The sequence below is a fragment of the Gymnodraco acuticeps genome, unplaced genomic scaffold (genome assembly GCF_902827175.1).
Source record: "Gymnodraco acuticeps unplaced genomic scaffold, fGymAcu1.1, whole genome shotgun sequence".
NCBI classification, from domain to species: Eukaryota; Metazoa; Chordata; class Actinopteri; order Perciformes; family Bathydraconidae; genus Gymnodraco; species Gymnodraco acuticeps.
In genome coordinates this window covers 375,421-392,960 of record NW_022991713.1, presented here as the reverse complement: position 1 = coordinate 392,960, position 17,540 = coordinate 375,421, and the positions used below count along the sequence as shown (strand labels likewise).

The window sequence follows — 17,540 nt, the reverse complement described above, 5'->3', positions numbered from 1 at the left end:
GAAATGTGCTTATTTCAGCGTCTAAGAAGGGCATATTTGTTGCTTTTCTTTGTCTAGTTAATATACTGATTATGATGGGCTCTTTATTTGGAACAAATAATACAGTTAAATGTTTTGGTTCTTGGATAGGCATATTTTAGATATCTAACTAAATGGATCCTTTCGATTTTCTCTGGCAGTCGTATACGATTAACTTCGCTCTTGGTCCAGTGTGAAGTTGTTTGGCTGAGCAGTTCTTGAGAAATATACTGGATGCCAAAATATTTGCCAAATGGGCACTGCTAGTTAAAATTAACAAAACAATCATTAAGAACGTAATTGGCAGTTTGAGTGATAATGAAACATTTTCTAGTTCTGACCTCAATACTATGAATTACTGTTGTGTTACATAAATCATGTAATGGCAGTGTAACAATATGTTTCCCTACATAATTGTTCCAAGTCACATCCAGGAGTATTGGATTCATATCAGGCTTCAAATGCTCAACACTTAATATTTTGAAAGTCTTCGGGACTTTCTGTCTGTGTGATCTGCCAGCATACATCTTCCCATCCGCCTCTCTCACCATCTGTTTGGCCTCTCCTTTCACTTTTAGTTGATGTCATAGTTCCCCTCCGCAACCATTTCACAAAGGCTATTTTGCATCTGGCTGGCCTGCAACGTCTGTCTGTCTGTCTCTCCATCTGCTTGCCATGTTTCAGTCTGTTTTTGTGTCTTCTCCTTAGCATTCGCTCTAATTTGAACTGGAAATTGCGAATGCAAAATGCCATGAGTGAAATTGAGCTGTAGCGGGCGGCCTCCTCAGTCCTGCCTCAGTATTCTCCCAGAAGACTTCATGTGACTCCCTAAAAGCCTGTCAGTTCACGTTTCTGCCCTCCATCTACAGTACCTGTCCGTTCACTCGACTTATCTTAGAGCATTTCTAGGGAGACTGCTTGAAATGTTTTGTACATCTCCTCGACATTACATCTGCTTAGAGACCCTGCCTACAGAAACCTGCTCTCTTCTCCTGTAGTTTAATATCAAAAAATCTATAAGCAAAAATGATTCTGGGTCAGAATCATAGGTCAGAATCTGTAGACGTGGAGAAACTTGGAAACTAATCAATATGTTGTTCATTGGGAATGGGCTGGTTTGTGAAGCTCTGCACTAAGCAGCTTATGATCAACTGTCTCTCCGCCTGCCTGTCTGCCTGTCCTTGTCTCCGGGGATCTGTACCTGTGAAAGCCGAGCCATGTTCCCACACAGAATTATCTCATCGCTCGCATTTGCATAAACGAGCACACATACATGCAGAGATAAACAGAAACATTAACCAGGCTGTGTCAATGGCTGAGCAAGGCCGCTGCAAGGCTCCACTAGCACTGGACTGGGAGCTGTAGGGTTGCCGGTTCAAGTCCCGGACCAGACCTAAAATATGGAGTATGGACTGCTACTTGGAGAGGTCCCAGTTCACCTCCTGCCCTGCCGTGGTGCCCTTGCGCAAGGCACCGGACACCCGCCTCACTCCCATTGCTCCCCGGGCGCTGTACAATAGCTGCCCACTGCTCCTACTAGACTCCTGGTACTAGGATGGGTTAAATGCAGAGGCCAAATTTCACTGTGTGCTGTGTGCTCTGCATGTGTGACCATTAAAGAGGGTATCATCCCTCTCTATTGTAGCATTATTGTGCGTTGAGTCCCAATGGGAATTTTGAAGGCAGTTTTTTAAGAAATATTGTAGATAAAAACGCTTATTGATTTTCTTATAAAGAGTTACACGAGAAGACTTATGAACAGTATCCTGTTTGTAAGGTAAGTATTAAAGGGGACCTATCATGCAAAATGCACTTTTGTATGTTATACATAAATATGTGTCCCCGGTGTGTCAGGGAACTCACAAAGTGTCAGAAAATAAAACTCTCTCTCTTTTCAATCAATCTCTCAGTCAATCAATTTCCTCTGCAAATCTCTACAAACGGGGGTACAATGAAGCTGACCCAGATTTGCCATCAGAATCAATGCCCAACGTGTTTTGGACGTAATATGGTCTTTGTTTACATTAGCAAGCATCACTAACATGTGTAACAAGCTTTTTTTAACGCTTTATACACCGAATCAGCACTTTAGTAACAGGGCTGAAATGAAGGGATATGAGGCATGACTAGAATGGGTGATCTGTTTGGTATTTTGAGCAAAACACTTCATAGACATGTTTTTTATATATTTGTATATATCTGAGACCTATGCTATTGCCTAAATAGCATGATAGGTGACCTTTAAAATATAGCCAGCAACCTATAAGTGCAAAGAGTTAGCCTGCCTCTGTCCAAAGGTAGCAACATTTAAATATACAGTTATATACTATTACACTATTATATATTTATATAAATATCTTGTTTGTTTAATCCGTACAATGTCTTAAGTGTAACACTTGCAGTTCGGGAGGTATTTCCGCTGATATTGCTTGGCCAGAAGTAGTTACTAGGCAACAGGATAAGACCATTGTTAAAGCTACAGGAAGTACTGCTCCTTTCGCGAATAAAATGCACATAGTGCAGCACCTCTTACAATGGCAAAGTAATGTTTTTAGATGTTTTTCTCTATAAAAATGTATAGATGTTACAAAACTGAGCTAGCTTTTTCCCACATTCTTCAGTCTTTACGCTAAGCTAGGCTAAGCTAACAGGTTGCTGCACCGGTGGTACCAATTGTAATGCTTTAGCGTTCCAATTTTCTACTAAATATCCTGTTATTGTTCACCAGAGAACAGACTGGTCCACACTCAGTTATTCCACTCTGCATCAGTATAGCTAACCCAGTCTCACAAAAAAACGTGTAATAACTACGTTGGTCCACAACGTAGGACGTAGTATTTCTACAAAAACGCCTCTGAAATTGTAAGATCCCTACGTTTTTTTTCACCATTCATTCCAATGGTAGGCGTCTATGTCACGTGATCTTCAAATTTCTCCCTGCAGAAAAAAAATATATGGCCGAACTTCGTTTTATTCTCGGTGTAAAATGCCTATTTTAAAGTTAGTTTGGCCATTAAAATGCGTTTTGATGTCATTTGATGCGAGAAATATGAGTTGTTATTTCAGATTATGTGTGCAGTGGATGTACATGATCTTTAGTTTGCTAGTTATTACGAAGATTACTTCAGGAAATTGTGTCTATACAACGTTTTCATTGTCACCAAGGTGGTTGCTAGGGATGCTGCTATCGATATTATTTCTGTTATGTTGTGTAACTGTTTAATGGTGTTATCTTTATTGCTACCCCCTTCCCCGTCAATGTATAGTGTTGGTCCACAGCGCAAACTTATTAGTTTAACAAAATCTGCATCTAAAATTGTGGCATACGTTATTTTCCCCTGTGCAATTCTCCATTTACTCAACAATAACACATAATTATCCTTGTGTTTATTTATTTGTTTGATTAATAAACACAAGTTGGAGTCCGTCAGGACCGAGGGTCGGAGCAGCTAATTTGCTTTACAGAATATTACACCCGGAAGTAAGTATTCTCTCCGCTTCGCTTGACAAACCCCGTGATAGTCCTCAAGCTCTGTGATTGGAGAGTGTGCCGAGCGTCGAACAGCACTTGAAATGGGATGGAACCACGGCAGACTGTCCAAAACTGGATTTGAACGGGTCCACCCCGTCCCCCCCTCCCCCACCCCGTCCCCAGAACTACACATGCTGGCTATTGTGTTTCGCAACCATGTTCGCAACATGTTCTATGGCACGTCTCTACTGGGAGTTGTAGTTTTAAAAGACGTTTTCGTATTTCCCATAATAAGAAGTGGCCAGTATTAAACTGTGTACATCCCTGGAGGTTTAGGGGATAGGAAACACTCAAATGTAAAACATATAATTAATAAATGGGTGAAAATTGCTTGTGCCCATAATGGGTAGCATTACCCACATGCCAGCTAAGGTCAGAAGAGCTTTATTTAACAGCTGGTCTTATGTTTGTGACCCCTCCTGTTGTTTAATTGATAAGCCTGAAACATGCACTTGTCAAGGTTCAGAGGCACATTTAGCAAATATGGCAGTAGCCATCGATCATCTTAAGATAAGATATACTTTATTGATCCCAAGTTGGAAACATTTGCGTTACATCAGCATGTGTAACAGTAGTAAATATGCAGTGGTGTTTATTTGTAAATCATTTAGTATAATCACACAAATTCTGTGTTTTATATTTAATAATTCTGTGTTCTTTATTTATTGATTGTTCAATACCTGACAAGGCCGGAGATGAACAACTTTGGTCGCAGGTTCCTCAACAGTGCATTACAAGACATCTATCAATATGTGTGTACCTCCACCATTAAATTGTCATATTCTGCACATTTCTTATACTATCTACATACCTCTTATATAAGAGTATAATACATATGTATAATATCAGTTTAAAATAAGTGCTTCAACATAGTTAACATTGCTGGAGGTATACACAAAGTTTTTCATTCATTGCATAACTACACCGTTTGTGTATATGATATGTCAATAAACCTTAGAAAATCTTGAAAGGGATGTGCAAAATAATCATTATATACAGTCTTTAATTAACTATTAGTAGAGAATAACGAGTAATGAATATACTTTATCGGGATCCTATTAATATCTAATGATAAAAATAATGAAATTCAATAACATGCTTTAACCACTAGGTGTCCCTTTATATCAGCTGTGCACCTTTATGGTGTAAATACAGCCTATCTACCAATTGGATCAAATATAAAAGTCCGCCGAATTAGTGTTGATACTGCAAGGAGACGTATTGTGTGAAAAAAAATGTAAGATGTTGTTTAATGGCTGATATATTTATGATCCATGTCACGTTTTCAGTGTTGGCGGCAGTTCCTCATGTTTGTCTAGAAGTCTTCTCATCAGGGTTCTATAAATAGAGAATTACGGCAGATATGTAATATTTAATGCAGCCGAACCGTGTATTACAATGCCGTTATGTGATGACTTTCAAAGAGAAAAGCAAGCACACTCGGAATAAAGTGATTTCGGTCTGTTTCCGGTATTTGTTTATGACGATGTGATGTGAGATGTGAGACTGGAATTGCACAGGGGAAAATAACGTATCTATGCCACAATTTTAGATGCGGATTTTGTTAAACTAATACGTTTGCGCTGTGGACCAACACTATACATTGACGGGGAAGGGGGTAGCAATAAAGATTACACCATTAAACTGTTACACAACATAACAGAAATAATATCGATAGCAGCGTCCCTAGCAACCACCTTCGTAACAATGAAAACGTAGTAATCTTCGTAATAACTAGCAAACTAAAGATCATGTACATCCACTGCACACATAATCTGAAATAACAACTCATATTTCTCACATCAAATGACATCAAAACGCATTTTAATGGCCAAACTAACTTTAAAATAGGCATTTTACACCGAGAATAAAACGAAGTTCGGCCATGTTTTTTTTCTTCTGCAGGGAGAAATGTGAAGATCACGTGACATAGACGCCAGCCATTGGAATGAATGGTGAAAAAAAACGTAGGGATTTTACAATTTCAGAGGCGTTTTTGTAGAAATACAACGTCCTACGTTGTGGACCAACGTAGTTATTACACGTTTTTTTATGAGACTGGGTTGGTATAGCATACCCGTGACTGGCGCCTCAATGTCCAACATGGTGCGCTCCTGGCGCAGGATGGCGGCGCCCTCATCGATGATGCGCAGGGCCACAGCTTCCTCCAGTCGGCCCTCCTTGGTAAGGTGAGCTTTGAGCAGGTCCACCCGCGGCCGGCCCTCTGCGTCAAACACCTCCTTCATGGTGAGCCGGTGGGCCAGGGGCAAGGGGACCGCTGGAGGTTGAGGTGGGGAGTGTTGAAAATGATAAGGAAGGAGATGGACGTGAGGAGAAGATGTGGAAAGAGATTAGAATGAATGATGCAGGAAGGAAGGTGGATTGCATTTTGCACATATTTAAGATAAGAAGGTGGAGGAGAGTTCGAATGGGTGTATGGATAAATGGTAAGTTTGATTATGGAGGGAATGACAGGAGTTAATGCAGAAGAAAAGAGAAGAAAATATATTATAATGCAGAATGTGATTCATTGAGATTTTCTGTCGTCTTCATCGTGATGCCCAAAAATGGCCCTCAACCCTCACCATTACCATGATCACACCTCTGCTGCAGCCTTTGACTCTGCGTGTGTCTACATGTGTGTGCGTGTGTGTGTGTGTGTGTGTGTGTGTGTGTGTGTGTGTGTGTGGTGTGTGTGTGTGTGTGTGTGTGTGTGTGTGTGTGTGTGTGTGTGTGTGTGTGTGTGTGTGTGTCTGCGTTTATGTACGTGTGTTATGGAGGCTGTAGAGTTATATTTGTATTTATTCATGTTAGCAAACTATGGATAAGCTTAAAATGGGAATAATTTGGGTAAAACTGTGAGCTGCATTTGGGGCCTGTTGACATGTGTTTTTGAGGACAAAGGAAGATGGGGGAAGGAGAGAGCATGTCCTGATTTGCATTCAACTTAGATCTAGCTGCAGTGTTTGTGATGTTAAGAGAGGTCCCTTGGGTTTCTCTGGTGCTTATCAACAGTAGCAGTTAAGTGAATACTGTTCAAACAATACCTGTGTTTGTGTTTTATATTGATTTCTCTGTTTTATCCTTTCATAAATGTAAGGACTACAAATGGCTATAAACATTCTGGGCTGGTTGGAGTAAACAGGGTTTTATGGCTCTGTGGGGGAGGTGTAGGTATGCAGGCCTTGAGACCTTTTGTTGGAAAGTGAGCCTGTTGGGTTTCCTGCTGCGTTGCGTCTCCCAATGAGATGACCTGAAAAGATGACCAGCTGACCTAACACCAAACCCCTCCTTCTTACTCTGGTATATATCCGGTGGATCCCTGGCGTTCGGCCTCTTCTTCACATGCTGCCCTCGGGTGAAAGTAGCTCTGTAGTATGCGGACTAGAGCAGGAGTAAGCCGGCATTACTCCTTAAGCATTGCAATATAACTGTAATATATCATGTTGTATTGTAATGATTGTATTGCATTGTCATATTGCCATTAAAGTAGATTATTGTTAACGGTTACTTTGTAGATATGGATTCCTTCCTGTATTATAACCAGCTTCATAGGAACGCGCGGAGATTTGAAAGCGGACCAGTTATCCCTCCAAATCTCTAACAAGGCCTAAGTGGGTTGTATTGAAGCAGGGGTTGCCAGAGTTATCAGGGCTGCCTGCCTCTGTTCTGCAGTAATGTCTCTCTGCCTCTCTGCCTCTGTTCTGCAGTAATGTCTTTCTTACATAATGAAGGCCCCCAGGGCGCTGCTGGAGCGGGGGGTTGACTGACGACGGGGGTGATACAGCAGGAGCGCACAGCTGCACGTGAGGAGTCACATACACACATGCAAAGACACACTTGTGAAAGCGCACACGAGCGGTTTAACAAACTCAGTAGCAAGAAAACAAAAGGCAGAGGCGCAGGGGCGCATGCGTACATCATGTATGGCACAATGGCGTTAACACACATGATCGCATACGCGTGAGTGAGACTACAGTGGTACACACACACATACAGGCTCATAAAAAGGTATTGTTATGCAGGATCCACAGAGCCTGTTGGAGCCCCACAGTGCTAACACAGATAATGGCCTAGATCACAAACTAAAAACTAGGCCTGGCTCTCTCTCTCTCTCTCTCTCTCTCTCTCTCTCTCTCTCTCATCTCTCTCTCTCTCTCTCTCTCTCTCTCTCTCTCTCTCTCTCTCTCTCTCTCTCTCTCTCTCTCTCTCTCTCTCTCTCTCGGTCTACATGGTATAACCACTGTTGCCATTCAGATTACAACTGATATGTACTTGCACTACAAAAGACAGAAAAATAATTACTTATGACTTCATATTTATTTATAAAAAAAAGGAAACAATAGGGCTCAGTCAGTATGTGGTTAATCCGCCTCCATCATTGAACTGTTCTGTCTGGTACTACTGTACGACCCCGTACAGTGCTGTGCTGTGCTACAAAAAGTACAACTGATTCAGTTGAAAAAAAGCTACTGTTTTCTTGTGAAGCTTGCACACATGTATGAACTCAATGTCTGTGTATTTATAATTCTGGTTTGAGGTCAAACTGAGGCTCCTGGTGTGTGTGAAAGAGAGAGAGAGAGAGACAAGGAGTGTGAACATCGTAAATTGTGTGAGCGGTGTGAAAGTACGGCAGGTATGAGAGAGTGGAGAGCAGCAGAGCTTGGGGAAGGAACGATACTTGGGAAAACTATACTTGGCAGTTAGGGGATGGAGAGAGAGGAAGAGTCAAACCAAGAAGGTCTTTTGCACCTGACGACTGACTATTTGATAAGCGCCCAATTTAAGGGAAACACTTCTGGCTTTCAGAGAAACTTGAGAGGTTCAAGCGAGCATGAAAAGGTGGAAGACTCAAAGCTGTCTGGGGTTTAGATATTTAAATTATGAAGCATCTGAATTTAATATTACAATGGGAATCTGTGGAACATGTTGGTACAGCTTCTTCTTCTTCCTCAAATCACATTTTTTGGCACAAAATAGGGAATCTCGCTAAAAAACAATGGAAGGCGTTCTGCATTATGCAACAGAATTTTGTAGGCCTTGAGCACAACATTAATGCAAAGGAAACACATTTATATTTAATACAGCGCCCACATTTATAATCTACAGTATATGCATTCAGTAGTACAATTTATCATTGCACGTTACCGGTTTGTGGGACAACTGATAGGCCTGGATTATGTATTTGTATCTTTTTCCTTTAACATTCTAGACCAAATTATATTTAGGCTTTAACTATAGATAATAACATTAAGATGCTAACATGCTAATGTTTAGCAGGAATGTTTCTTATGGTCACCATCTAGCATGAACAGATAGTAGAATTGATTTTGATCAAATAGTAGCACTAAAAGAAATATCATAGAATAAACAAAGTGGTTCAGACTCATCCAGTGGGCAAAATGAATGGAGATACCAAATTTCATAACAATCCATCCAGAAGTTCAAATATTATAATCTGTAAAAAGTAGCTAGACATGCTGCTACGTGGCTAAATAATCCTAGATTATTATACGTACTGACCTCTTAAAAAAAGGGTGAAATCATTGGAAATGTTGGGTTTCTCTCTTAAATCCTTGTGATTAATCAATACGATTTCACTAATGAGTACATTTTAGTTGTATATGGGAATATGAGAAAGAACAGTTTGCTTTCTTTAGGCAAACAAAGGTTGAGCTCCTAAAATCAGTAATCAAATGAATAAACATAGGATTACTGTGTGACATTTCGGGATGACAAAAAGAACAGACCCCAGACACATTGTGTTCTTGAGTTTTAAGATGAACAAATTATGCCCACAGACTGCTCAAAATGCTGAGTAGTTCTAAGTGTTGGTGTAACCAACTTAGTTGTTTTTGAGACGGGAGATTTATCACAAGTCTGGGTAGTTTCTTGTTGCACGAGCGATGACGCAGGCTTTGCAGCGAGAAAAACAAGCAGCAGGGGTTTTCTGCTTTCTTTGCAACTGTTGTTGAGAAAACAACCTCATCAACAAACCATAGAAAGATTGGTTGGTTTAGATTGGTAAAGCTTGCAATGCTCTCAAATGCACATACCTAAACTGTGGGAATTATCCTGAAATAAGTCTTTCTATGGTAAACTTGAACCCAACACTGTCTTTAGTGTAAAGAATACAGACTTACCTCCATTTCAACACCGAGTATGACTCAGTTGTGTTTCAACCACTATGATATCTCTCAGAGAGGGGGAATTTTCCTCAGTAGCACTCAACCTTCATGCTTCTCTAGTGGAACTCATCTTCTTTTAGCTCAGTCGGATATTATTGTCTAGTTTTTCTAAAGAGAACATTAACTGTTACACATAAGGCCAACCCTCTTTACACTTGGTACTTGGTGATAGGATCACAAGTGCACGGAGGTAATTAGCCGACAAGTGTAAGCTACCATCAAGACGCATTGTGATCAAATCACTCCCACGTCTTGACAAGGTTGTCTCAGACGTATTTAGCCACGTGTTTTGTATGGTCAACACTATTGAGCTAAGAAACGTCCCTGAAAAGCACGTTACAGGAATACATACATAATTATGCAAGCTGAAGGTGGAAAACATTTCTAGTTTGAAACATATCACACAGTGTCATCCGGTTTGACTGTAAGACAGCTACTAAAAATAATATTCAAGTCTTTGTTTAGGTATGAAGTGCAAATATTTTACAATGGGTATAACCTTGACTGAGACAAACAGAATCAACTGGAAGCTAATAATAAGGGTGGCCCTAGCCTACAATACAAATCTGCCAGACCTAGCTTAAAGCTAATAGGTTAAAATATTAATTATGATATATAATAACTTTATCTGTCCATTTTGAGCAGTATGAGTCCAAAGGGTTTGGCTTTTGAATACCTTGCCAAACGACCGTAGTTGAAAGTTAGCTATCTACCGGACACAGTATTAGCAGTGTTAGCTCAAAGATGTTAGCTCAAAGATGTTAGCTCAAAGATGTTAGCTTGGCGTACAGTGAGTGCCCCACTACCTGAGTTAAGTGAAGGTGGAAAGTATGTCTTTCAAATGCTGCTCTAAAGCCTTTTTAAACACTTTGTGATGTGTTTCAACCTTGTGAGGGGAACTCTGACATTGCACTCTAAGCGTTATCTTGTCCGATTACAGATGATGAACACAGTGAACACTTTCTGAGGTGCAGCCACATGGAATAAAACAGAACTATCCTTTTCACAATCACATAATGCATCAATGTGTGTGTCTGCAGTGAGCTGGACCAGGGGGTGTAAGATGAGCAAAGAGGTGAAAGCATTTTCAGCTTCTCCTCTAATGTAGCTGCACTCCCTGGTGTGGAATTTATTAAGCGCCAAAAGGTGCCAGCTCAGCCAAAAATCTCCACATCAGAGTGCAGGGAGGGGGGAGCCAGGGAGAAAATCTATGACACAGCTTTCAACCAAATCTCCTAAATGTGTTTGGGCTGGCCTAATAGCCTAACTGGAGCAGAATCTGATCAGAATCACTTTGTTATTGTGTGCATCCTCCCTAATGGCTAAAGTTAATTATGGGGATATTCAATCAGTTTCAATAGCACAGGAACACCATTCAATACGACAGGGGTGCAGGACAGAGGGAGTGACAGCAAGTGAGAAGCTGACAGATTGCAGGAATGACTGAAGGAGTCACCCATGATCCATCTGTCCTCATTTGTGTCTGTCCACAAATGTTGCCAAAAACTATATTGGTACCTCAATAAGGGTGAGACACTACAGGCTAAAACATTGTTGTTGATTCACTACTATAATTGAGATGTCTGGGCTATTTAGCTTCCATAACACGTCTTCTGTTAGACGGTTGATAACACAACATCAAAAAATACATACTTAAGAGTTTATTTGACTAACTTTGTCTATTTGTGTTTGCACTTTTCTCCTTCATTCACTAAAGGTTAGCATTAGCCTAACTTAGCCTATGCCTTGTTTTCACATTGAAACACAACATTAGGTAAAGTTTCATGAGGATATTGAAAAGTTTCTAGTTATACCCTCTGGCTGTCAGATTATTGCAAAGAAAATGAATTCATGTTAAGTGCTGAGCAATACATAAACCAGTCATTTAAACTGCTATAACTGACGTGGTAAAATCTGTATTCATATAAAGTATTTACAGAAGCACATACTGTGGGAACATGTGCTAAATGCATGAATCTAGTCATTACAGTGCAATACTGTGCCTGAGCAGACTGTATCCGTCTGGTGTTCATCCAGCGCCAACAACCAGAAATAATGGCACGCCTGTGTGTGTGTGTGTGTGTGTGTGTGTGTGTGTGTGTGTGTGTGTGTGTGTGTGTGTGTGTGTGTGTGTGTGTTAGATGTGTGCCCTCTGCAGGACCTCACCTAAATTGATCACTATATTTGAATATTTGTATGCATGCTTCTTGATTGATATTAAACTTTATTTGGCTCTTTACTTGCTGTAACACGAATAAAGGTATTCTGACACACACATCTCCCCTTATCACTTGATCCCACTGCCTGTCTCTCTATGAACATATGAACAAATTAAGGAGGGATAAACTGAGGGGTTTACGAACGAGTGCAGCTAATGAGAAGACGGAGAGTAAACATTGGGGTGTATGAGAAAGGAGAAATATGACTGTTCACAAGCATAAAGAGTGTGTGTGTGTGTGTGTGTGTGTGTGTGTGTGTGTGTGTGTGTGTGTGTATGTGTGTGTGTGTGTGTGTGTGTGTGTGTGTGTGTGTGTGTGTGTGTGTGTGTGTGTGGTGTGTGTGTGTGTGTGTGTGTGTGGTGTGAGCCTCTGTTTATCTACCATCTTTGACCCAGATCCGCTAACATAGATCCATGGGTCTTTGAAGGTGGTGGTGGGGGGACAACGAAGGATGCGTTTGAAGTTGTTCAATTAATGTACAGTACACACATGAAGGACCATCTGTGTACCCGCGCACACACACATACACACACATGAACAGAAAAAAGAGCCCATCCCCTAACAGCCTGTCCTCATTAGACAATCCCTTTCTCTCTGCCTCTTCCTCTCTTGATCTCTCTGGAGTACCTACTTTATAAATAGCCCTTGCCCTGCCACCCTCCCCACAGGGCACACAGACCTGTCAAGGTGGAAACCCTGTCTCACAAGGAGAACACCAAAATCCAACGCACACCCACCAAAGCTCACAAGGTACTCGAGGGAAGTGTGAGGGAATGGGACAGCATGTTACACTACAAGGAAATATGCCCAGTGTGCCCCGAGCATTGCCAGAGGTGATGTGTATGCATGTGTTTGTGTGTGTGTGTGTGTGTGGGGGGGGGGGTGTGCATATTTAATAGGGCTCCACTCAGCTTCGTGAGTACTCTTCACAGGTTCATTGATATGTTTAGAAAGTTACAAGTTACAACCTACAGTATACATTCTGCCTTTGCACATTGTATCTCGGAATGGGTATTTTCTCAATGAGAGGCCAGCTGGCTATGCCTGTGGAGTCAACAAGGTTTTTAATAATGTCTGAAAGGCCAAACTTTGGTCAGTGTTTTAAAATGGCTCACAGTTATTTTTTATAATATATTACTAAACTATTGTCTGAGCATATTTTTAGTAAGTTGCACTATATGCACATTTTCCATCCAACTTTAAACACCAGGTGTCCACCAAAGTTAGTGAAATTGTCTTTGTCTCTTTTCACGATAACCAACATTTAACCATTTATTTTGTTTGTACCATCCTGATATTAGATGTACATCCCGCATTAAGTGAGCCTTATTGCCATGAGGGGAAACCAATATGACCAATTTCTCCATTGTAACTTATTAAGAGGTTTACACACAACATAGTCATATTTTACGTGCTTGCTTATAGGCCATGCACTGTAATAGAGGTTAAAGGCAGAAGTGAGAAGTACTGAGATCTTGTACTTCAGTAAAAGTAGAAGTTACAAAGGGAAGGAATACTTTGTTACAAGTACAAGTCCTGCATCAATATGTGACCCAAGTAAAAGTACAAAAGTATTAGCAACAAAATAGACTTAATATACTCATTATTTATATTGGTCCATTTCAGAAGTAGTGTCAATTACCTTTCTATGTCTAGAAACACAGATCTTCTGCAGCTTAACTAATCAAAAACTGTGCATTGGAGTATGACTAATATCTTTCTGTATACGGCCCACAATTAAATCCAGATTGCTGTCTGAGGATATGATTGAAGATATGATTCGATGGGCATCAAGTGAGGGCGGTGTTAATGACCCCTTCCACACTTCTTCCCCCATACTTCCGAGTCTCATACCTGGACTAAACCCAACACACATCTTACATCTAATCAACCTAATCTGAACACAGCCTTCAACTTTTTTCCGAATCCACATCTCTACAGTTCTGTGACACCAAATTGGGCCAATGGCGTAAAGGGAGCAGACAGAGGGAAGCAATGATCCCTTCACGGACCATGACCATATTCAAATTTGAACTTCATTTTGATTCAAACTACCAACTGTACATTTGTATCTGTATGTTTTTGCATCTTGCACACTTGCAACGCTATTTAGTTGACAAAAGTCTGCAGGAGCCCACAGACTAGGTGAACAAGATTCCGGGAAGGATCAAATTATCTCTTATTTGTTTTCTCAGGCGCTTTAGTGCACTGGCACACTATCCAATATATGACAAAACATTTGGCAGCACACACAGAATGCTAATTAACCATGTGACAGATAGTATCATAAAAGTGACAAGTCAGAGACTGGATTCCAAATGTGGAATACTCAAAGAGATGAAGACAAATCAGCAAAGATACTCCACTCTTGTGGATTAGGTGTGCCTTGTTTTTAACAGACTACACCATGTCCAATTTAGTAATAGAAAGTAAATACTTGCAGTTAGGATTCGTTTGTATGCGCATTTATGTTAACTCAAGACTCATTTAAGAGCCATTACAGTCATCATGAACTGTAATAAACTGCAATAAATTGTGTGTTGGATAATGATTTTAATGTGCTGATTCCACTCTATTATCATTGCTATCATTGTCTTTCTTACACTACAAAGCTCGACTTTTCATAGAAGGAAAATGACAGCTAATTTACACTACTAGCTTACATTTAGGTGAACAAGTGGGCAATGTCAGTGAGTGAGCAGGCACATTATCAGGGCTAAATGAAACACATCCATGATAACGGTTATGATTCACATCGTTCGACACGTCAACATATCCACTGTGAGAAAAAGCAATTGGGTTGCAAAATATTGAAAGGTATTCACCCTTTCACTCTTGTCCTACATGTTTGTAGCAAGCGTGTATCACTGTATTATTTGATGTCCTTCTAAAGCCAAAACCAAAAGAGGCCTCCCCAAATTGCTTGTCTCAGGTATTCAATTTACACTACAAAGTGCTCTTATTCTCCACTCTTACATAACACTGCCAATTTCCACAGCAGGTAAACTGTATGCGCTTTGTAATGCCATGTGTTTTCTTTTTACTACACTTTTGGTACCGGGTAATTTTTTTCATTTCTTTTTTCTACAATATCTCTCAAAATATACTGTCCTGCTCTAGCCTGCCCTACTGTGAATAATGAAGTTTGTTGGAGACAACCTTAATACAAGTTATTGAACAAAACTCATATCTAAGAGTCACATTTTAACATTTGGGCTGCTTGTTTTTCACACACACCGACAGGTTTTACATGGGGTGTTAGTCCATTGGTTAAGTCAGAGGATGCTGCCCTGCCACTCAGCAGTGTGAAGTGAAACATGTTTTTTCTTCTTTTGCTCGCCTCCCTCTTCTCCTTTTTTCTCCCCCTCTGTCTCATCCTCCATCCCTCCATCCCCCTCTTTCTCTCGCTCTGGCTACTTTACCTCCTCCGTGACCTTGTCACATTCTCTCCTTCCTCTCTCCCTCACCTCGCCCCCACACTCTCTGTCCATTCCTCTCGCCTGTCCTTTGGCTCCATCGCTTTGCTCTCCTCTCCGCTGAATATCACTAAAAATCCATAAGGTGGGGGAACTACCCGGCACAGTCCATCCACCACGAGTGACGTCTCGTTGACTGATGCCCCCCATCTCTCTCCAGCTCGCACTAAATCATCCCCACCTGACTGATGAATGGCTGTGTTGTCTGGCTGCGTGTTTGTTACAGAAGGTGCATTTGTGTGTGTGTGTGTGTGTGTGTGTGTGTGTGTGTGTGTGTGTGTGTGTGTGTGTGTGTGTGTGTGTGTGTGTGTGTGTGTGTCTGTGTGATGGATGATGCATGAGGAGGCTGTTTAGTTTGTTCCAGGGTTGAGGCAGCTGAGCTTCAGTAGCCCAGCTGCATTACAACACACATGCACACAGAAATAAAGATTAGTAAAGATAATAGACTGTATATATAAATGAAAATATATGTGAGGGGCAAGCTACGGAGTTGTGGGGTAAGGCAGATAACTAGTGGATGCATGGGGGGGAGTGTTAATTGAATCGCAGTCAGTTAATTGAAGGGAATCCAGATTTCGTAGCACCGCCCCTGCACTATACCATACATGCAGTTTAACACACACTGGCTATAGGCGCGAACACATGCAGTACAGAAGTCGTACGTGCAAAAACTGCAAGAGCCCCAGCTTGCCCCCCAGCCCCTTCCAAGGCACGACGCACGCACGGAATACCGGGGCATGCCCGAGCGACGCATCCAACTGTCAGCTCCGCTTCTTCCGGCAGAGAGACCTTGAGAGTTTATTAAGGGGGGAGACATGCACCGTCGCATGTGACTGTGGCATGTGTGCGTGTGCCTTGTTGTGACCCGATAAACACGGCAATCTGTGCAAGCTCCGCGGATCATAACCCGAGCGGAGCCCCCTCTTCGCCTACCCCATATAGGCTACAGCCGCCCACGCGTAAAACGCCTGAAACAGACCCTCTCATACACATTAAATATGCCATGATCCGGTGAGGCAATAACACCATTAGAGCAGTAGGCATGGTCGTCAGCCGGCTGCATGTGCACGGGTATACGCAGCATCCCTGCACTCACATTTTCTCTCTCATTTGACACCCAGGGAAGCGAGAGGGGGAAGCCAGGGAGACCTTTTTCGTGGAGGAGCGGTACGCACGGGAGAAGCATAAATCACCCGCTGATATTCAGGCCTTACAGAGAAAACGTCGACTCTTAAATCCACCATGAGCACTCGTGGTTTTTAAACGTCACATCAAGTAGATTTAATCTAATAGGCCTGGAGGATTAAAACCAAACTCGCGGGTCTGAAGGTGTGCACTCGGCCTGGCAAAGTTACCAGCCTACCTGCCGTGTCAACCTATCGATGACCTGACTCAAGATTTGGCGAGAATATAACTACATCGCTAATACCACCTTTGATCACCACAAAGACGCGCATTTACAGTCAATTAACACCAAGACAGAAAGCTAACAAAACATAATTCAGCCTCCGAGTCACAAGTCCCCCATAGCATCCTCCTCTCGCCTTACATCGCTGCTTACATTGCAACATCATCCCGTGACACAATCCACATCCACAGCAGCACCACAACACCAACGATAGCAGTTTACGCGTATTTACCTTTATGTCTGGCTTTCGCTGTCATTGTCACACTTCTTGATGTTTCATTGGAACAAGACGCTCATCTCCACTCTCTCCCTTCCCTGCCTTTCCCTCTCTCTATCACTCTCGGTTGTGTGCCTCTGTAGGGTGTTATTATTCAGTAACGCGAAACCACCGCTAGGCGTGGAGCGCGTAAATGGAGCTCGCGTGTATGCAGCAGCACAGGGTGTCACACAATAGTTCTGGCTATACATAGAGGAGGAGAAATCCCCCCTCGTTAGAAAATGGGGTAATGCCTTGGTGAGGGGGTGAATTATAATAGAATAACCAATCGGGAAGACCCCGATTATGGATACCCCCCCCCCCTTTCCCCTAAATAGGTTCAAAAGCACAGGCTTCTTTTATTATGGTGCTAGAATAAGAAAAAAGGGATGGACTCAAATTTAAAAAAACGTGCTAATGATACACACTTGTGCTACAGGGAT

General features: G+C 41.7%; 1 protein-coding gene across 2 annotated transcripts in view; it reads right to left on the bottom strand.

Moving 5' to 3' along the window:
• The window catches only part of ppp3cb (protein phosphatase 3, catalytic subunit, beta isozyme), a 35,885-nt gene extending 18,650 nt beyond the window's left edge, over positions 1-17,235 (bottom strand). For both annotated transcript variants that reach the window (XM_034198946.1, XM_034198947.1), the window contains exons 1-2: positions 17,074-17,235; positions 5,628-5,828 (exon numbers count right to left, since the gene is read on the bottom strand). In XM_034198946.1, coding sequence (XP_034054837.1) covers positions 5,628-5,828; positions 17,074-17,098 — 226 coding nt within the window. In that variant the 5' untranslated portion in view covers positions 17,099-17,235. The remainder of the gene's footprint in view (positions 1-5,627; positions 5,829-17,073) is intronic.
• Between the last annotated feature and the right edge of the window lie 305 nt (positions 17,236-17,540).